At 33.8% G+C, this 23,791-nt stretch overlaps 1 protein-coding gene across 1 annotated transcript; it reads left to right on the top strand.

Moving 5' to 3' along the window:
* The first annotated feature begins 5,788 nt into the window (after window positions 1-5,788).
* Window positions 5,789-23,098, top strand: LOC123668693 (TGF-beta receptor type-1). Its single transcript, XM_045602395.1, has 9 exons — window positions 5,789-5,888; window positions 6,283-6,400; window positions 7,305-7,456; window positions 8,961-9,203; window positions 9,468-9,698; window positions 11,833-12,000; window positions 17,186-17,358; window positions 20,108-20,341; window positions 22,973-23,098. The coding sequence occupies exons 1-9, from the start codon at window positions 5,789-5,791 to the stop codon at window positions 23,096-23,098; spliced, it is 1,545 nt and encodes a 514-aa protein (XP_045458351.1).
* The last annotated feature ends 693 nt before the right edge of the window (window positions 23,099-23,791 follow it).

The raw sequence follows: 23,791 nt of genomic DNA, 5'->3' as shown, positions 1-23,791 counted from the left end.
ATTATTACTGTTGTCAATGTTCTGGCCAGCACATGGCAAACAGTAAATCTTGTCCAGAACTTAAGAGACAGAAAGAAATTAAGCTTTATATGTCCCAAAATTGCGTTTCTTATCAAGAAGCAAGTAAAATTTTCCCTACACTTCATAAATCATTTGCTGAAGTCTTGTCCAGTCCTCAAAGAAAATTATCGTTCCAAAACGTTAATACTACAACTTCATATTCGCCACAAAAATCTTACAAGAAAACAGTAATATCTAAATCTTCCCGTCCTATAAAAGTTGGAAAAGGTTATGACAAAACTGCACATGACAACATCATAAAAGAATTTTGCTTTAATCAAATAGATAGAAATTATAGTCCAATTACAAATGATACTCCCTCAACACAAGAACCAACAAAAATATCAGATATTATATCTTTATTACAAACCTTTGCCCAGACCAATAATAATATACCGTCCATCGTTGCCCCCTTAATGGAGTTACTTGTAAATTTACTTAAAATAAATAATGGCCAACAAAATCATACAATGGAACGCTAGAAGTATAGTTAATAAGAAAAGTGATCTAATTTACTTATTAAATAAATATAAACCATTCTTGTTTTCATTATGTGAAACTTGGCTTAGACCAGGTTTTACATTAAATATTAAAAATTATAATACTGTCAGAGAAGACAGATTAGATGGATATGGTGGTGTAGCTCTTCTCATTAAGAAAGACTATCCTTTTAATATAGTATCCATTCCTGTACATAGTCCAGAAATTTCTATTTTAGCTGTTACTGTAAATAAAATTTGTTTTGTTTCTGTATATATTTCACATACTTCTATTAATATATTAAATGAAGTTGGGGATATATTTTTATCTCTTCCTAAACCATTAATCATAACTGGTGACTTTAATTGTCATCACCAGTCTTGGGGCTGCTCCGTGACAACCTGTTATGGTAATAAACTTTTAGACATATTAGACAGAAACAACTTATGTGTTATTAACAATGGAAATCCCACTAGACGTACAAACCTATCCGAAGGTAATAGTGTAGTTGATCTAACTATTTGCACACCCCAATTTACATCTCAGCTGTCAAGTACTGTTTTATCATCAACATTCGGAAGTGACCACTATCCCATTGTAACCTCATTTCCTCTTGGTAAACTAATTAAAAACTGTAAAAAACTACCTCCTAGATTCAATATATCTAAAGCCAGTTCTGATACTTGGATTCAATTCAGTAATAATGTGGACTTAAAACTTAATCAGAAAATATCAGAAAATATTAGTGATTCTTGTTATGCACAAATTTTTTTGGATGCATTAACTGAGAGTGCTAATGAAGTATTTAATAAAAATCATGGGGGCTCATATATTCCAAGTCCTCCATGGTGGGATGTCGAATGTAAAGAATTTTTAAATAAAAGAAAAAATGCCGAAAAAATATTTAATAATAATATGACCATAGAGAACCTCTTATCACTAAAGGAGATTACTAACAAAACAAAATTACTTTTTAAAAGAAAAAAAAGAGACAGTTGGCAAAAATTTTGTGCATCTCTATCTCCCAATACTCCCCCATCCGCTGTTTGGAATAACATTAGAAGATTTAGATCAGCTTATAATACCTCCTCATCTCCAACTTTTCCATCTTTTCTAATAGACGATTTTCTTGATAGAATTTCTCCCCCAACTGTTAATTTCTGTGAAGATAACTTAAACGATTATGGTGCCTTTTATAACGAATCATCTGAATTAAACTCTCCCTTTTCAATGTCAGAATTAAAGAACGTTTTAGAACATACATCAGATTCTGCACCTGGACTAGATGGAATTTATTATTCATTCATTACTCATTTAAATGACATAAGCTTGACATTTTATTTAAATTTGATAAATTCTATTTTTCAATCTGGTCACATTCCTTCAAACTGGAAATCACAAATCATAATTCCAATATTAAAACCTGATAAAGACCCCTCTTCTGCTTTGTCCTATCGTCCTATTGCCCTTTCATCTGTTCTCCTAAAAATCTGCGAACAATTAATTAAGAATCGTCTCGAATGGTACGTCGAAAGCAACGGTTTGCTCTCAGCATCTCAATTTGGTTTTCGACGAAACAGAAGCACCATAGATAATATTAGTTTACTTACAACTGATATCAGGCTAGCATTTTCTGTTAATAATTTTGTCATTGCAGCATTTTTGGATTTATCTAATGCATATGACAATGTGGTGATCCCAATTCTCAAACAAAAACTTATACACCTACAGATCCCCAAAAAAATTATTTGTTTTATTATAAATATGCTTAATGATAGATCGATTTTTCTTATTGACGGCGATCAAAAATATTCTAGAGTTCTTTCTAAAGGTCTTCCACAAGGATCCGTTTTGAGCCCCATATTGTATAATTTATACACATATGATCTAGACTTAAATATCGATAGAAAGATTGAGGTTTTGCAATATGCTGATGATTTATTATTATATGTAAAAAGTAAAAACATTGAATTAGCATGTACAGAGTTAACGACATCTCTTCAATATTTAAAAAAATGGCTTGATGATCATGGTCTAATTTTGTCCCCATCTAAAAGTTCAGTAGTTTTATTCTCCCGTATGCGATCAACCACTCCAGTTCACGTTTTTTACGATGAGACCATTATACCACAAAAACAAGATTTTAAATTTTTAGGCGTTATTTTAGACAATAAGCTTACAGGCATCTCTCATTGCAATTTTATCGCAAGTAAGTGTGAAAAAATAATTAACATCATAAGGTGTTTAGCAGGAATTTGGTGGGGTGCCCATCCTTTTTATTTGAAAATTGTGTATAATGCTCTCATACGGAGTGTCATGGAATATGGTTCATTCTTATTAGAACCGGGTCTTCTTTCTGGATTTAAAATGTTGAACAAAATTCAAAATAAATGCTTAAGAATAATTTGTGGAGCAATGAAGTCTAGCCCAATTAACGCTTTACAAATCGAGTGCTGCGATCCCCCGTTACAATTACGACGTCAGTATTTGTCTGATAAATTTCTTTTTCGCCGTCTACAACTTACCAATCATCCCCTTATTGAAAAACTTCATCTTTTAGCTTCCTTTGTGTCGAATTCACCGTACTGGACTCATAAATCCAATCCATATTTAGTCAACAGCTATTATAAGTTCAAATCTCTTTCTGCACCTTTACATCAATCTAACATGCTACCTTTGTTTTCTTGTCCTTACGAATCTCTCATTCTATCGCCACAAATATTGAATATGGGTATATCTAAGTCGGACTTTTTAATAGCTAACGAAAAATTTAATACAATTATTAACAAAAAATTTAAAAACTTCCACCTGATATTTACTGATGCTTCAAAACATGATGCTAACGGTACTGTAGGTGTAGGAATCATTCACTGTCAGTATAATATTGTACAGAAGGTAAAATTCCCACCAGAATCTTCTGTTTTTTCTGGAGAGTGCTTTGGTATCTTCAAAGCCTTAGAATATATATTATTAGCTAAGCTCAATAACTCAATAATTTTTAGTGATTCACTTAGTTCTTTACAAGCATTAGAAAAGAACCCGTTTAAAATTAAGCAGCACAATCCTATAGTATTCGATATAAGAAAACTTCTATCTATATGCTTATCAAAAAATTATAATATTAAATTTTCTTGGATTCCTGGTCATTCTGGAATCCAAGGAAATGTTATTGCAGACGCTCTTGCTAATGAAGCGATTTCTTGTGGTGACCTTGTTCCGTATAAGATTTACTGCTCAGATTTGTTATCAATACCTAAACTCGATCTTGACACATCTTGGAAAACGTTATGGGAAAAAAGTAGTAAAGAAAAGGGTAATTATTATTACTCTCTTCAGCCTGATATTCCATCAAAACCATGGTTCTTCTCAATGAATTTTAATAGGAGGTGCTCTAGTATCATTTCAAGATTGAGACTTGGCCATACTTGTACACCTGCTCATCTTGCTAAGCTTAAAATTACTAACGACTCTTCTTGTTTGTGTGGTTGTGAAACAGGCGATGCTAATCATTTTTTCTTTTCTTGTCCTCTTTATAATCGTATCGATTTCCTGAAATCCTTACTAGCATATCATATCCCTTTTCCAACCTCAATTTCTTGTCTTTTATTTATAAAAAAATATTACATATATAAAATAATTTCAGATTATATAATTATTAATAATATAGAAATTTAAATATTTATCACATTAAATATGTATCTGGAATTATCTGGTTTAGTTTTTATATTATGTATGTCATACATACATAATATAGGTAATATATTTGAATGTATATTTTATTATTTTATATATTTATTATCTATATGTCACAAATATCCTATATCTATTCCTGTCCTGAATGATTCCTAAATTTAGCTCCTCCCGTTCATGTCCCGTTCCTTTAAAATACATGTAAAAATTTCTCCCGTTTGATAATGGCAAATATACTATGTACGAAAATTGCCAATTGAAAAAAAAAAAAAAAAAAAAAAAAAAAAATTAGTACGTAGGTATATAACTGAGGTAGGGCACAGCATGAAATTTCCTGCACAAAATATGGAGCAGCCCGGCTGTGGTAGTACCTCGACCTTACAGAAGATCACAGCTAAATAATACTGTTTTCAAACAGTGTTTTGTTCCTGTTGGTGAATAAGGTGACCAGAGCTCCCGAATCTGCTGAATCGCAAACATAATTGTTCTTCTGAAGGTGTTAAAGATTGGAATTTGAATAGTTGGCGCCGTTTCCGCGCTTCCGTGCTGTAGTGACCAGTGTTAAACCAATCAATCAACAAAAAGTATCGATACTTTGTGGTATCGAGTACATTGCTATTCGATACCGATACACTTTTTATTCGATACCGTGTCCCTACCCGGGTGACCGGGGGTAATTATTTATGACAATGTTACCTATTGAAGGGTTGACACATTGTGTATTAAATAAATCTAGAATAAATAGAGGCAGGTATTACTCAGATTGATCTATAAGACTTAGTTTAATTTTAGTTTTGAATAAAATCAATAGCAAACATGGAGCAAAGATTTAAATCTTTGCCATGGAGTACAAAATAATAGCTATTCATCAACCTAATAAGTAACAAACTGACAAATATCGGAAACCGACGTTAGATTTGCCTTTGCAATTTTTATTTGTCAAGGTTTATCATATTTATCGCGTCAATAATTCAATATGCGCCAGACATCTGACGCCATTGTGTAAGGTGTATCTACAATAATGTGTTATGCAGCTCAAAGTCACCTTAAACTGAATAAGTCCATAGTAACTAAAAATCCAAGGAGGTACATAATTCATAAGTCCTTTATAAATATTTAATAGTAATAAATTTATAAGTAACAAAGGGTCGCTTTTAGTAATTTCACAAATACTTTTCATCAAATTATTAATCTAATCAACATATTATTTCAAATTTCTTCAAATAACTTAATTTTTTTTTTCATTTTGATGTCATTTTTACCGAATCTGTTTACAATAGTTTCCGTTTGGCAACACTGATATTTTATGTGTGACGTTTTCACGCGAATTTATTTATCTAATATCTACCGGAGGCCGAAGAGAATTTATTTTAAAACATTGATTTTTTATTCTGTATTAGTGCTACATTTATATCGACCTAGTTGAATTAGGACACAAAATAAATAATAATCTTTCTCATTCTAATAAAAAATGTCATATGTTCCTTTTAGAACTGCCCAATGGTCGTATCGCGCGAGTGTCAATAGTCAGTGTTTGGCCGTGTGGGATTAAATCGAAATGTTTCTGTTCAGGAGTGTGATTATGGACAGTTTGCATTGGAGGAAGTTACTTCATCTGTTGATATTGTTCGTCTTCTTGAGATCTAACATTGTCAACGGTGAGTTTCATGTTATACATTGTGCGAGCACTAATCTAACACATTATTTATAAGTTTCCTCTTGTTATTCCATACATAGATTTTTGTTGATCGTAATCTCGTAGCAAGCGACGTTTGATAGAGAGCAGTCGGTCTATTACGTTTACCTGATATGAAGTTATTGTTAAATGTTAATCAAGAACAAAATTTCGTTTTCCATAATACTATGGTATGATATATTTGAAAATAACAATACGATATATTAACTAATTATGTTGTTTACATCATGTTTTGCTTAATAAACAAGTTCTGATATATAATGAGGTGTTTGTAGACATAACAGATAAAATTACTGCGCCTTGCAAATAATGTAGTATTGATGAATAGGGAATTCTATATTTTTTTTTTTATATAGGGCTGAAGTGTTACTGCAACAGTGACAGTCCTAGTTGCCCCAACTCAACTTGTGAAACAGACGGGTATTGCTATGCATCAACTGCACTAGACAATGGAGAAATGAAACACACTTACCAGTAAGTAAAATGAATTATTGCACTATACATAATTTATTAAATCATTTAATAACGATCATATATTGTTATCAAAATTGTCAGGGGTTTCATTTCATCAAAATTACCGACTGTACCGTCTACCAACTTCTCTAGAGCTGGGTTAAACGTTAATTTAATTAATTCTTGTATTAAATGTCTTATAATATTGTTAAAGTATTGGTAAAATTGTCAATAATGTTTGTATAAAGCACAGTGCAGTTGTGAAAATCGAGCACAGTTGAGAGGTACATGTTTGTACATATTCGAGGTACATTATTTGGTTAAATGTTTTAAGTATCTGAATTGGCAAGACATCAACACAAATCTCCATTAGCTGTAATGGCACTGAGGTACAATTTTTTAATCAATTTATATCAAACCGTTGACTTGTGTAGAGAGGTGGCCTTAAGCTGTATGCAAAGAAATGTAGCCTTCCCACCAGACTATCCAATCAAATGCAGAAAGCTGAGAGCCTATTGCTGTAGTACAGATTTCTGCAATTCTGATGAGGTTTACCGAGAGAAATTCTTAAAAGTGCTGCATGCCTCATCTACGGGTAAGATTTCTGCGCACTTGTGGGCGTGTGATACCAACTTGACAATGCAAATTATGAGTTTGTTTGATGTACTCCTAAAATATGCCATTTATGTTTGCCTTGCCATCTATGACTATAAGTTTTGTGTTGAAATGCCAATACTCTAACCATTACGCTTCTGAGTTGATTTGAAAACGTACGTACTAAGCGAGGGCATTTCTCTCCAGCCGGCCTCGTACCCAGTATGTTGAATGATGTGCCTTTATCTTAACAAATACTATTTTCCGAGTGTGCATTGGTTTTGCTTTAACAAACTAAACGTGATGTATGGTGGTTCCACTTGCGGCGCAGCTGTATCGAGCTGAAAGCACTGATACCCATCGAGCACCCCTTCAGTTGCTCCACGACGAGAACTAGAAATGAGTCGGTGGTGATACAATGTTGTAACTCTCGTGACATGTGCAATCGAGACCTGCGCTTGGAGTTGCACACGAAGCCGCCAGGTAGGAGCCGACCCCCGCTCGCGTCGGCTTGCTATGGCTCACGCTGCATGGCTACTTGACTTTTTTTGTTCTAATCGTACTAAATTTTCTTTTCCTATCTAGTAGTACACCGGCATCGATCACGAAGTAGGGCGCGTTAGATTTTACCTCGAACTAATACGACGATTTATGGTGTAGATGTTGGGACCGAGAAACAATATTTCCCCCCGGGGACAGACCGATTTGGTGCCGTGAAGCGGAGGTCCCCGGTATTTTTTGCTGCGCCACGGACTTCTGTAACCGTGACTTCCTTTCAGGTACGGAAAATGTGAGGAATGTGTCGTCCGGGCGTCATATGGGTAGCTTTGTATTGTGATGTCCGACCCTGATGAGCGACTTATTGCATTATATACGTTCATCTTCGAATTAAATTGTTACGATTGTAATGATGTAAATGCATGGATGTCTTAAATAAATAATAATAATGGGTACCTTTGCACTAAGTAATTGATATCGTACAAATTGTGATGCGTCCATAGCATTAATACACGATTATCATTGATCTGTCATCATGTTGGATGTGTATTTTTAAATTTATAGAGAATGTGATCGAAGTTTCGGAGGAGACAATCATTACGGGGCACGTTCTTATGTATTAAACCGGTATAATTTTAAATTATAATAAGCCCAGACAGCGGCGCTAACGACGGCAGTGATCTACGCCGGTATTTTCTTGATTTCAGCATGACCTTATTTTGTACTAATCGCATGTTAATAACCGTCGACACGCTCCAGTACTTTGCAGTTAAACTTTTGGTTGTCGGGATAAAATTTTCTATTTTCTTACAAACAAGTTGAATGTTTTATAACATCCGCTGGGGATGATACGATATTTATTAATTTTCTCACAAGTAATTCACGCACAATAGAGCTAAAGCGACACGGGAATGATTACTAAAATTTTGAGTCATTTTCTGGTGTGGTCTGAGCTACAAAAGCTACTAATGTTTGTTGTTTTTTTTTTGTTCGCTTTTTGCACAATTGCTCAGTGGCGATTTGAGTGTTATTTTTGTTTTAATTGCTTTTTGTATTTTAAATTTATGTTTTTAATTATATTGTCTTTAAATGTTTAAGTTTAAAAAGTATCCTACCAATTAAGTAATCGTTCAATCGAGCGTTTCGCTAATCTCGAAGCAACATTCCGAGTAAGCGGAAACGTTCGTCTTGCGCGACCATTTAATTTGAAAATAGCTCGCCCCGAGTCGGACGATTACCATTCGCGGCTCACAATGTATGCAACCGTATCAAGGGCGCCGGTAGCGGGCGGGATATAGAATGATCTTGAATATAGAACCTCGGCTCGGCCGCCGGTATATATGTATACGAAATGTTTACTAATTCGCACAAGCTCACGGCCTCACGCTCACGTCGCACTCCGCACGACTCGAGGGCGAGATATATTTTAAAATCACAATAAAAAACATGACTCCTCAAGTCGAAAAGCGGGAATGATGTGTGTGTTAAGATAAAGAGACGAGTTCAGAGACGGCGGCGGCATGGCAGTTTTTGCCGTGGGTTATGGGGTTGATGCTGTTGAGCGCGTGCGCCGCTATAAGTTTCTGGTGGGCCCATCGCTATCCCAAGACGATAAAGCGCGAGTCGAGATCTCTTTTCGCGCCCGAAGATTCACTCTGCGAGACCCGACACCCCATGATGACGGCCACCATACGAGATATGATCGAGCTCACCACCTCCGGCTCGGGATCAGGTGAGGCTACGTTTCATGGCTTTCTGTTAAAATAATTTTGTTCTCTAAAAATATATTTGTTATAATTTGTCTGGTCGTTGGCTATAAAACATCGTTCTCATCGTAGCAGCAGAGGGCAAACAAAATTGTACAAGCCCTCAAGTACTATGCTTGTCATAGGTAAAACAGCATGGATCCTCCACTCAACCGATAAACTTTTTCCATAAAACTCAGACCAGATATAAGAATGATACAGTAACGCTCTTTTATTATTCGTTGTAACAGGTCTACCACTACTGGTCCAGCGTTCGATCGCTCGCCAGATCCAGTTAGTGGACATCATCGGTAAGGGGCGTTTCGGTGAGGTGTGGCGGGGTCGGTGGCGCGGTGAGAATGTCGCGGTCAAGATATTCTCGTCTCGCGAGGAGTGCTCCTGGTTCCGGGAGGCGGAGATCTACCAGACCGTGATGCTGCGGCACGAGAACATACTTGGTTTCATCGCTGCTGATAATAAAGGTAGGTTAGTAGTAAGTAGGTAGGACCATCTAGGTGTCTCTAAGCATAGAGACTACAGTTAAATAAATAAATAAAACAACATTTATTTGTATCAGTAGATTTAGTCGATAAAACTTATGTTAATAATAACTTAGTGTATGAAAATTACAAGAAATTATTTGTTAATATTTATTGACCATTTAAAAAATAAATCAATATAAAAACCTTAAAATTTAATCGCAAACTTTAATTCCAAAAATTACTCAAGAAGCTAATTTTTATAATTATTTAATATTGTCTTACAAATGGGGGGGCCTCATTTGCCCCTCGGTCCATTACAAAGGCTGAACTGTCGGGACATGAGACATTGTAGCGGTTCGTAAATATGTATGATCTCTCTGACGGTCGGTATAATGGGTGCCTTTGTCACTGAAGTTGTAATATTTTGTACTGTTTACTTAACTTTCAAATTTTTATTCGCTCACGTTGCATTCGACTGTGTAGGGTAATTTGTAAGTTAATATGACTGTATCTACCGCTCGACTGACGGTATTTGTGATTCAGTATAAATTTTGAAGATAAACAATAAATATTTGAACGAAGTTTCTTACGGCAGGCTTGCCATTTGGCTGGGAGACCGAACTGAAAAAAACGTGATACTAAAACCGCAAGAAAAATATATAACGGAAGTGACGTAATATCAGTCACACGACTGTATGATATGACGTTTGTAAAACTAAAATATTACTAGTAAACTTTTTTTTTAAATTATTTATGTAATTTTAGTGTCGACAAAAATAAATAAAGAACCGGTTTTTTTTTACTTAATAGTCCGAATTATTATTATTATTTTGTTTGATTTATTTTATTTTACGGTATTTGTTATTTTCTAAAATACTAAATTTCCTAAATACTTTTATGTACTTAATTAAAAACCAATCAACAAAATAAAAAAAAATCAAGAACTAGAAAATATATGAAAAATTTAACTTTTTTTTCAAATTGTGTTGCTTCTATACTATCCGAAGGACCTTCGTTCCTACCTGGTGTCTCATGACACCACATAATTTTTTTTTAATATTGTTTGATGCCAGGATATAATTTAAAAAAAAAATTTGGAGTTTAAATTTAAAATATTAATTTTTTAAATTTTTTAATTAATTATTAATAGCAATATAATTTTAATTTTGTTCATATTTTATTAAGTATTCTATAACAATCGATACTATTTTCAAATATCTTAGGTGATAATTAGGTTTAAAAATAATCCCCCGATATCAGTTTTAAAATTTATTTACTTGTTAACATTATCTTTTACTGTAACTTTTCTACCTTCGTACTAATAGACCTTCATCAAAAGCTATCTAAATAATACTGGTAAATTTTTAATTACAAAAACGAGTGTACTTTAGTTCACACGACTGAAGTAAAACTTACAAAACGTAACTCTCTCTCTTTCTATCTTCACTAACTTATATCTCCCTCTCAACTTCCGTTCGCCTCGCCCAATCACACTTTTCGCAACGCTCTCGTCACGCATTCACCAGCTTACTCCCCAAGTCAAGTGGGCGTAGAGAAGTTTTACTTAAAAATTTTGACGATAATGCATCTGTTAGGCGTTGTTAAGGAAAACACTGTAAAAACTTAATTTCACGTTTATGACATGTATCATGTGGAAGTTGTAAATTTAGCGCCAATCCTTTTTGTTAATAAAAGATTTCCATCTATTGAACTTTGTTACCTTTAGTCGTACCTTCTTTATCCAACTACTGGGATAGTTAATGAGGATAAAGTAATTACAGTACTGTTACGCACAAGACATTTCGTATGTACAATTGTACATACATATATTATGTCAGTTGTAAATTATTATTACATTTTGGGTTACTTTTTACTTCGAAATTCAGACGGTTTGGGATCTAGAGGGTAAAACAAGACAGCTAATGTGCTATTCTTGTAATTTGGAATAAAAATATTCGTATTAAATCATGAATTGCTTTATACGCAAAAATTCCGTCTGTATGAAACATAAAACGGGCGAAACATCGAGGTATAGCTAGAATTTTCCACTGATTACCTCTTACCCCAAAAATTCCGTCAGTGTGATATTTAAAGCGTCGAAAACGGGAAGATTTAGCTATCATATGTTCCACAGACAACGGTACATGGACGCAGTTGTGGCTGATAACGGACTACCACGAGAACGGGTCTCTATTCGATTTTCTGACAGCGAAGACCATAGATGCGAACACTCTGATCAAGATGGCGCTCTCCATTGCAACCGGCCTCGCCCACCTTCACATGGACATCGTGGGCACGAAGGGTGAATATTACCTTATTTTCTTAATTACTTTTGATTGGCCCGATAGCGCACTGTGCAATGACTCTGCTTTCTGCTTGCCTTGAGTCTGGGTGTATTATATGTGTTTATAAGTAAGATTATCGCAGATATAAATAAATACAGCTGTTACTTACAACACAAGCATTAAGTTGCTTACCACAGCAACAGACGACCGCGTTTGTACGTCAAATATGAAAATGGTTCTGATACAATTTCAGAGTAACCTACGGAGGTCAGTCTCCCTAAGATAGTGTATATAAAAAAATGAAAAAGAAAAAGATTGTAAATAAAAACATCATGCCCAAAACCCACTCATTTTCCCAGGTGTTCATAAAATAAGCAATAGTATTATTATAGTAGGTTAGATGGAAACCGACCCAGTGTGTGAATGTGGAAAGTAAGAAAGAAATTAGTATGCAGAATGAAAGTGCGAGAAAAATAAATGCGAGAACTGGTATGGATGAGCAGTTTAAGCACAGACTCCGACCCCATGTCGGAGGTATAAAAAAAAAGTCTCCCTAAGAGTCGGTTGTCGGTTCTGCTGACAGTGATAAATCGATCGGATTTATCTGTAATTTCAGACTACCCTCAAATATAACTTATACCAAATATTCCATACTTATTAATGCATAATTTGTGTTGTTAGCAATAAATATTTGATTATCACTGCGTTTTTATATAAATGTATATTAAAAAATAAATAAATAAAATTACTAATACCTAACTCACTAGCGTCCTCACCAAAACGTACTGTTTGCAAAGTGTGATTCTGATTCTCATGTAAATAATCAGAATATTTCTGGTATTGGTTATATATTCAATTTTTTTTTAATATTATTTAGTTACATATATAGGGAAAATTTTACTTTCTACTTTTAAGTACAACGAGTACTACGATTCCTGATAGTATAAGATCCTGTGTCACCGGTTGTGGATGAAGTTTATCCTGCAAATAAGTTACGATTGGACTTTAACAGCAGAAGCATAGGCCATTACGATCTGTTTCACCTCAATAAATAAAATATAGCCTCTAGATTCCTTTTTGCGAATGGAAATATCTCAAATACAGTGGAATTCGATGGTGAAAAAAAATAATACACCAAATATTTAATCTGTTGGATATCGTCATCCGTCAAATAGCGCTATCCACAACTGATGAAACAGGGCCTTAGCGTATTAAATATTTATTTATTTATTTAATATTTGGGAAACAAACAGATATACATAATAAAAACTATTAATACAAATTAATTTTACAAAATCCAGCAAAGTTTCCACCAATTATATTATTGATATAATAGCTCTTACTCCGGTCATTTTGATTCTGTTCATGGAAATACATGCAAACAAAAATATAAAACGAATTTTTTTGAAATTGTCATTCGCATAAGTCATGTTTTCACATTACCATTAATTACCTTAACTTCACAAGCCTTTTTATAATGCAAACATTGTCCAAAAGACATACATAACTAAAAATATATAGTACATAACAAAAGTCTCCTTTGATTGTTGTGCTGGATTTTATACCAGTCTGGTTTCTAAGCGCTGATCTAGGTGACGTTAAGTTCTTTTTTATAAATCTCTAGATTTTTCCTTCTAAATTATGATTCTGTTCTATTGTCTGACTTCCATGGTTTCTAAGCAGACCGATTACCATCTAACCTCTACGACACATGGAAATTAGCTTATGATTTTTACACTTTAATATTTGTACAAGAGCCATACCTATTGATGATATAATCGGATGAATATCAATTGACTTGTCTAGACTTTGTTCAAAAGTCCTTTGAAAAAAAATTTTTTCATTGTTTGTTTGTTGTAACTTTTTACAATGCTCGATAAATAGTTTCAAATCTATGCACTAAATTGTATAATTGAATTTTTATGTAAACTTTTTGAAATATCCAAACATATGTATGGATATCTCAAAAACTAATAACTACTAAATATTTTTTTTATACAGATAAAAAGAATTTTTTATTATGATTCTAAATTAAAAATGATTAAATGTTTTATTACTGATAGAGATCGTATCTTAAATATAATACTTTTTATGTAAGTATATGTATAAATATGTATATATTTTTAAGTATGACTGTAATTTTGTTTTTTTTTTGTTTACATTTTTAAGAAGCTTTACTTAGCGAATTGCAACTTTTAGGTTTTTTTTTTTTAAATAGTCTGGCGTCGAATTAAATAATACCTTTTCAAATTTTAATGCGAATTGTATACATTGTCTGATAACTAAGCAATCGATTTTAATTTTGAGACAATTAAAATCGACTAACGTTGTATAGACCGAACAGATGTTTGTCGCGTTCTGGGCGTTTGTGCTTGTGTTTTGTGTGTTTTCCTAACCCCCTACACAAAATTTTCATCTTACTTGGGGCCGTTCATTATCAGACATTTTTAAAATTTATTTATTACAAATCATACCTTTATATTTTGACAATCTGAATATAAAAAAGGAATAATTTTGTTTTTACATTAAAAAAATATATTTTTTAAAGTAAATTGTCAAATTGTCAAAATATAATCAAGCGTAGTCGACTGTATAAACTACTTTTAAAACTAAGACACTTAAATATTTAAATGTAACAAATTAGTTACTAAGCTCTGCGCTTACAACTGCGCGATACCACGCGCTTATCAATGTTATTAGTTACAGGAAACATTTATTAAATAATCCTTAATTTTTTATGTAACTTCCTGTTTTTTTTTAAATAAATTTATATATTCTTTTTATTATTAATCACGTAGTTGGTTATTTTGAGATCTTAAAATATATTTTATTACGTAATTTATTTTATAACTGTTTTATCATAGAAATCTATTTCAAAAAATGTGCTTCAGCGAACTGATATTAAGATTTTATTTTCTCATGTAAACACTTAATGCGCAAAAATAATCTTTACTTACGCAAGACGTGAATCGATAACATGTTATTTAGTTGAATACTTTCATCATATGGATTTAAATGTTTTTTCTAAAAATAACTTTGTTTTTTAAAAGCGGGGTAATATGTTATGTGTCTCTCAAAGTTTGTGCCCTAAAAGAATATTTTTCTCCAAAAAGTTGTGTTTATTAAATATTTCCTTCAATATTGTATAATTTAAAAGAATAGAATTGCTTGTATGAATAATTTTACTCACAGGCCAAGTTACGGGTAACAGTTAGTAATAATTTGGTTTTTATTATACAAGTCTATGTTTTCACTGGAACGTCATCGATCAATCATTTTGAAATACAAACTTTATGAGTGGTATGAACATTTATCAACGCTGCGATAACTACACAAAATAATTAATGATATATCGAACCTTACCTAAATTATTATAAAGGTTATGTGTTTGTTTGATAGATCACTACGTCACTTTCAATATTGTTTTTTTTTGGGTATACTTGAATATTTTTGGGTAACCAGTAGATAAGTTTGAGAAGCACCAGTTTTGTTTTTAAAATATAAGGTATATAGAAATACAAAACGATATGTTATCGATGAAATAATTTTCAATATACAATCAGCGATCGCATTTATGTCTATACAACATTCGGTGACGTCTGATAAACATCTCTTTGATAAGTAAGAGAGATTGGAGTGTTACTTTATTATTTATTATTACTTTTTTATTTAGTTTTTTAGTTAATTATAAGCTTCGTTATATTAGTTTATTTTGGGTTTACCTGTAGTTGAGTACGATAGCTATGTACATAAACACATGTGCGCAAAACGATTTTTTACCGACTTAAAAAAAGAATAAGGTTAACAATTCGGTTGTACTTTTTATGTGTGTTACCGTATAACTTGTTACTAGGTGTACCGTTTTTGATGATTCGTTTTTAACCGACAGCTAATGCTTGTCGTGTACTTTTTGAGTAATCTCTAATACTACTATCTACCTATATTGTATTACTAGTCTATGTAAATGAATTTGGTTTTTTTTTTTCGTTAACAATCAAACGCAACATAGTACACATTCAGAAGTTCTTGATATCTTACTCACAACAGGAACACAACACCACTTGTCAGCTGCCTTATTTAGCTGTGGTCTGTCAGGATAAGATTTGCATAGTTGCGATTAAAAGCTAGGCTTACAAATACTTAGATTTAAAGATGGCTAAGCGAATTTTATCATACAAGCTTATCATTATCGGTATTACAAGTAATGCATTGCTAATGTTATCCAATGTTTGGCTATTTTTAACGCAGCGGCGAATTCTTGTAATCTTAAAATCTCAATAGTTCTCAGAATGATAAACGCTAACATTTTGATGGCTATGTATATTATTATTATATGTACTTATATTCGCTTTGCTGAAGCCGAAGTCAAAACTATTTGCGTCAAAATGAATTAATAAATCAATTAATAATATAAAACACAGAGAAAAATTATATGTATGACCAAAATGGCTTGAAATTAAATTAATAACCTTACCGTGGCCCAATAGGTATAGTAACAATGGCTTACATGCAGGAAATGTGACTGAATTTATAATTATTACATTTTAACCGTAAATAATTAATAAATAATTATAATTGAAAAGATGAAAATTCAGGAGTGCCAACTTGAATCAAGAATTTTAAATTTTTACTTCTTTAACAGCCAATTTGTGACTGCTATATAATATTACGTTTGTGACGTAAACAAGCTAATACAGAATAATTTAATGATTATAATTATTTTTTTACCCAGCCAGCCAGTACTGCAGTCACCAACCTGCCTGCCCAGCGTGGTGACTATGGGCAAAGCACATGAGCTCACGTTATTTTTGGCGTAAACTTATGGAGGCCTATGTCCAGTAGTGGACTGTATAGGCTGTAATGATGATGATGATGATGATGAATTCTTTATTTTATCTAAATAAGAATTACAATTGTGTTTATTCGTTGTAGATACAGATCAATTTCATTGTTATTTTATCTAGATGCCTCTGTTCACGTACCTAGGAATATATATATATATATATATATATATACAGCACACCTGTGCTACGGTATACAGCGCCAAGAATAAAAAGTTGAAATTACTCTGTAAAGTGACAATTCAGAAGTGATTTTAAATCCACTTCTTCCTTTTTTAACAACCTATTTTTTATTTATACAATATGTCTTAGATAAATTAATATATAATGTGAATCTTATATTTTTCATTGTGATTTCCAGGCAAGCCGGCTATCGCTCACAGGGACCTCAAATCGAAGAACATCCTGGTGAAACTGAACCTGACCTGCGTTATCGGAGACCTGGGACTTGCAGTGAGACACAACGTGGCCAGTGACTCTGTGGACGTGCCCTCAACCAACCGCGTCGGTACCAAGAGATACATGGCCCCAGAGGTATACCTTTATATATACATTAGATAGGGTACAGGAAATACCCTGCTCTGGAGCAGTTCGACTGGGGTTAGTACCTCGACCTTATAGAAGATCACAGCTATATAATACTGCTTTCAAGGACTGTTGTGTTCTTGTGGTGATTAAGGTGACCAGAACTCCTGGGGGGATTGGGAGTAGGATCGGCGAGGCGCTTACAATGTTTCTGGTATTGCAGGCATCTGTTGGCTACGGTAATCGCTTACCATCTCAGGTAAGCCGTACGTCTGTATACCGAAGTAGTGACATTTATTTAATTACTATCATTATAAAGACGGTTTTAGATGGAGGCGTACTATTTATACTACCATCTAGATGATGCCTGACTTCGCTGACCATTGTTCGAACTGTATCAGTTGAATAGAATAGTGTTTGTTTGAATCTTGTGACCGATGGAAGATTATTCAAAAGAAACGGAATAAAATTCCTATTGACTTGTAAAATATAATAATATCAAAGAATGATACTTATTGATCTTATATACATGACCTAATAAACCTGTTACATAATTATAAAAATATTATGATTAGAGTTATGGATATGGTGACCGATGTAATTATTTTTAAAAAACAACTTTTTTTTAAATTTTATATACTTATTAATTCAAAATATAAAATGTAATTACAGTATTAATTTTTCGACAAGAAGATTGATACAACACTGATTTAAAAATATAATAATTTAATTGAAAAACAATCAAATTGATGAATCAATGATTCAATAATTTTCGCATTCTTCCATTGTAAGCTGAACTCTTGCGCTATGCCGTGGTAACTCTAGCAATTTGTTTATTGAAGTATTACTTCTTGGGGCATGTTTGACTTCGGAGTGAGTTTGTGAATGCGTGACGAGAGTTACGAAAAGTGTGATCGGGCGAGGCGAACGGGAGTTAAGAGGGAGATATAAGTTAAATGAAGCTAAAGAGGTTTAACTTCAGTCATGTAGCCTGAAGCACACTCGTTTTTTTTATTTTTGACAAGTTACTACTTGTCAAGTTATTCAAGACATAGATCTCCTTATATACTTTGTATAAACAGAGCGCAAAATAAAACAAATCACATGGAAAAATATAATGTACAAATAAATAAATAAACATTCAGGGTTCAATAGAGCCTAATAATATGAAATCTATTTGATACAAATAACGTCTATAGAATGTAATCATTATTTGTATATAGAAATGTTTATCATTGGCGAAGCTCTTATCCATGATGCTAAGCTACAGTTAGCTACAATATTCCCGGGGGTGGTCATAGCAACCGCCATCCAGATATTTTAATTCATTAGTCAAATAAGCTTATTTTTCGCAAATGTTTATTGCTTTATGATATAAGAGGTTTATAAATAAAAAATAAAATAGAAAGCTAAAAGATGGTAACATATTATGTAGGTGGGCCGACGTGTGGCTAAATTAGCCATTTCTTTCAGACAACCTAAAAAATGTCGTTTGTCAGTCTTATCAGTCTTTGTCACGAAACTGCCTGATTTTCATGAAATTTTTTGGTATATTTGGTAGTTCAGTTCTACTACTTGGAACTTAAAAAGCCGACCGATGGCGGGATAACCATCCAACTGCTGGCTTTGAAATACACAGGCCGAAGACGGGCAGCGTCTTCGGTGCGACAAAGCCAGCACTGCGGTCACCAACCCGCCTGCCCAGCGTGGTGATTATGGGCGACATGAGTTCACGCCGTTTGTGGCGCGAACTAGTGGAGGCTTATGTCCAGCAGGGGCAGTCCCCTGCTGGACATAAGGCTGAAGTGATATTCAGTAGATCTGAGAATAGGTAATAATGGTGACCTCACACGTCGAAACGTTTGCCAGGTTAGTTTGTATACCTGTAAAATATTTAAGACGTAGACGCTTTCTTCAATCAAAACATTATTAGTGTTATTTTCCAAGTCCTAATATTGGTTATATAATATTGTAAATGTGACTCCCGCGCTCAGTTGGACTACGCGTGGGATTATATTTATTGGAATATTTCCTATCGAGATCTTTCTTATTGACGACACCTAATTGACGTGTTTACATCTAAAGTAAATAATTTATTTACAGTTACTTTTTTTTGAGGTAGTGTCTTGAAATGATTTACATCTGGTAGTTATATTATTTCTATTTTTATATATTGTTTAGAGCTTACATTTGAAAGACGAAACGTGTCGTTTCCATTTTCCTTTGTTTAAAATGTTCTTCTGTTGTATGTTGAATTTATTTTCCTTTTTTCACGTCACTGTCATTATCAAGTCTTCGAATATGGTGATAATGGGTTACGTATGCTTTTGTGATGTATTATTTATCCTAAATTTTCTCACTGTTCAATATCCTATGATACACCAGGTCGTTAAGTGCTTCCAATGGAGTATATTTGTTAGTTTGAGTTCATTTATACTATTAGGTCAGCAAACAAGCTTACAGCTCACAGCTCACCTGATGGTAAACTGTTACCGTAGGTTATAGACGCCTGTTGCCAGAAGCATTGCAAAAGCGTTGCCAACCCTATCCCCCAATCTCCACAGCTCTGGTCACCTTATTCACCACAGGAACATATCACTGATCCAGATTGTGCGCAGGACATATCTTGCTGTACCTCAGTTAAAGTTAACTCAAATAAATTTTCAGTCGTTTTATGTTAATCCTAAAGAATATGATATGCCGTATTATGACGTATCTCATTAAACTCGCTAACTATCATGTACTCGTGCCAATGCAGGTGCTGGACGAGAGCATGGACTCGCGCCAGTTCGACCCGTACAAGCGTTCGGACGTGTACTCCCTCGGGCTGGTGCTGTGGGAGATGGCGCGCCGGTGCGGAACCGCCTGCGATGACTACCAGCCGCCCTACTACGACTGCGTGCCGCCCGACCCCGCCCTCGACGACATGCGCCGCGCCGTGTGCATCGAGCGCCGCCGCCCCGTGCTGCCCAACCGCTGGCACTCCGACCCGGTGAGTTACACCCACTACGACATCTACACCACCTGCGACATCTACACCACCTAAGACATCTACACCACCTACGACATCTACACTACCTACGACATCTACACCACCTACGACATCTACACCCACTACGACATCTACACCACCTACGACATCTACACCCACTACGACATCTACACCACCTACGACATCTACACCGCCTACAACATCTACACCACCTGCGATATCTACACCACCTACGACATCTACACCACCTACGACATCTACACCACCTACGACATCTACACCACCTGCGACATCTACACCACCTGCGACATCTACAGCATCTACAACACTTAAATAAGCTATATCACTTATATAAGCTACGACTCTTACATTACCTAAAATATTTGCACCACCCGAGTCACTCACATTAGCTGCAACTTTCACCGCTCACAATCCTCACAACAGCCACAACTGAGACACCATCTCAACACTTGTCTCGATGAAGAACCTGTACGCTCAATAACTTAATTGATCTAATTGGTTTGATCGCTTTGTTAGCTACAAAGCAACACCAAAATGGATTTAGCACACCCATTGGTTCAGCGTTAAGTTATAATCGTCAACACAAAATTACGAATCATTAAAATTTAAATATTTTTTCATTATATGACAGACGGCTATTAAATTAGTGGCAGTTTCTTTTGATTGGTGATGATAGTGAATTATAAATCATATTAATACGTGAAGCAAAAACTTTGTACCCCTTTTTACGAAAATTGAGGGGTAGTGTGAGTTTCAGTGTTTTTTTTGAAATAGAGGAGGAGTATAAAATTTGGCATACTTATAGTTTATACAGAAGAGTGCAGAATACTCATATTTTTTAAAACTTATGCATTAAAAATACAAAAAAATCAATAAAAGAACATTACACATATCACCATGTATTTTACACACACACGCATATATACTCTTTTATATAATTAGGGTCGAATTTTGAGCAATGGGTGACCACTAATATGTCATTAATATATCAGTCAGACAACGTATAACATAAATTGCTTACACATACACAACAATAATAACGCAAGTATCTGCAAAAAATCATTTCTTTTTAACAATTTTCTTGCCAATCATACGACTCATTATATCGTTTAGTCTAGACGTAGTTTTTCGACGACGCTACCGTCCTCAAAGCACGTGTATTTCTTGTTGGCCTATTTATAACCACCAACATATGTAATAGATACAGCAGATATTGTCAGTGATTGAAGGTGCTACGGTCATTTTAAATATCGCAAATATTCATATATATATAGTCTGTATAAATTTTTGGTCTTAATTTATTTTGTAGAATTAAAAATGGCAGTCTATAATTTTTTACTTTATATATTAAAGAAATTATGTTTGAATTTTTCGTAAGAGCTAATCGGATCATTCCTCAATTTTTTAATTATATAAATAAGCGTAACCAGCTAATTATGTTGTACTAAAAATGTAGATAGGTTTTATTTAACAATATTTTATATAAATAAGTACATAATAATATACGTATTAAAGGTATTATGTATTATTATATAATCTCCTGCATGGAGAAAGAAGCCTATGCCCATTAGTGGGATATGATATTAAGGGCTAAAACAATTCGAAAATCAATCATTATTTTATAAGTGCCGTCTATCATTATTTATATTTGGATCTATTTGCTCTTAATTACCTATTCTATTTCTTCAAGTTAATTCATTGTGTCAAACTTTTTTTTTTATGTCACTAGGTAGGCAAACAAGCGTACGGCTCACCTGATGGTAAGCGATTACCGTAGCTTATAGACGCCTGCAACACCAGAAGCATCGCAAGCGCGTTGCCGACCCAATCCCCCCCCCCCCCAGGAGCTCTGGTCACCTTACTCACCAACAGGAACACAATACTGCTTGAAAACAGTATTATTTATCTGTGATCTTCTGTAAGGTCGAGGTACTACCCCGGTCGGGCTGCTCCATATTTTGAGCGGGATATTCCTGCTGTGCCCTAACTCAGTTATACTACAATACCTTCACAAATAATAAACAAATATCAATGAAATTTTGAAATTATAGCCTAGTAGTTTATTCCTAATTTGGGCTATGAGACATCACGCTATGTTCATAAACTAGAGCAATGCTGTGGGTCAGTTGATATAATCAGAATAATTATTACACGCCTCCAAAGAGGCGAGATGTATTTTATTCTCCATTTATTCCTCTATATTTTTATGACAATGCATTTGTATGCTATAAAGTACACACTTTTATACAGACTACACGTCAAACTATAGAATAAATCATATGAATCCTTTTTAATACTATTGTAGTTAAAAGCACCAATTAAATAAATATTATGTTGGATGTTAACTTTTTGAATGTGCGGATGATTACAAAATAATGCAAGATCAACTTAACAAAATAAGCTGTTTTTTTTTCATTTTGTCTGAAAACTATAAAATCAAAATCCTATTGAATAAACGCTCAAAACACAATCAACAGGAAATTTTTCATTATCTGTTTTACGAAATTGTATTTTTGTGAGTAGTAAACTCAATAATTAATTAACGTGGGTGTACTTTTGGATTTTCTAAATTTTATTTAAAGAGATTATAACGCGGCTGTATTTCTTCAGGTGCTGTCAGCGATATCGAAGGTGATGAAGGAGTGTTGGTACCAGAATCCGGCAGCGAGACTGACAGCTTTACGTATCAAGAAAACACTCGCCAACATCGCGACCACCGATAACTACAAGCTGTAGAACCAGTTGAGTCACTCGAGCTTTTGAGTCGAGCCGAACGATTGTTGACTCATTGGATCGCCTCATTAGTGTTGTTGAGTCTAATTGAATATACCGTCTCATGTGATGAGTCGATCTAATTTTTGAGTTGATTTTAACTGAATCGACTCATTTGTTACCAATTGAGTTGTTGAGTCGGATCGAATTTAACCATAGGTTGTTGTATATTACAACGATTTCAAATATACACAAGAAGAGTATAAAGTTGATTGGATTTAAAAGTTATGTTTAGCTAGTGACTTTGATTAAAAAGCTCGAGTTACTTGATATATTCTTGAGTGTGACCATCACACGACACTATCGTCTTCGACTGTTCTACTTAGTCGTTAAATATAAATATATATATATTTTTATCATAGTTTTTAGTTGTGTGAAAGTGATTATTTTATATACTGTTGTGTTTGAATAGACTACGGTGCATATTAATTTGGTGGGGTCTATTATTGATGAGTTTGTGAGCATGTTTTTATTGTATATATAAACCGATTTTAAATATATTCATACATAATTAAAATATATAAGTACATAAAAAATATCACATTCCGATGAATGTTCGCATATAATTAGTTTTAATTATCTCTGCTTACCATGTGTTTTAGATGTATTGTAATCAATTTGTTTGTCAGATTTTATTTAATTTTTATTTGTCACGTG

This window comes from Melitaea cinxia, chromosome Z, assembly GCF_905220565.1.
Source record: "Melitaea cinxia chromosome Z, ilMelCinx1.1, whole genome shotgun sequence".
Classification (NCBI taxonomy): Eukaryota; Metazoa; Arthropoda; class Insecta; order Lepidoptera; family Nymphalidae; genus Melitaea; species Melitaea cinxia.
The sequence above is the reverse complement of the archived record's forward strand: the minus strand, read 5'-3'. Positions and strand labels throughout refer to the sequence as shown.

What these genes read in the sequence shown, in the direction of transcription:
- LOC123668693 (XM_045602395.1), top strand. Translation starts at nt 5,789, where the DNA reads ATGTTTCTGTTCAGGAGTGTGATTATGGACAGTTTGCATTGGAGGAAG. An exon ending in GTTGCACACGAAGCCGCCAG is followed by an intron (nt 7,457 to 8,960) that starts GTAGGAGCCGAC and finishes GTGTGTGTTAAG; the next exon opens with ATAAAGAGACGAGTTCAGAG. An exon ending in CATCGCTGCTGATAATAAAG is followed by an intron (nt 9,699 to 11,832) that starts GTAGGTTAGTAG and finishes TATGTTCCACAG; the next exon opens with ACAACGGTACATGGACGCAG.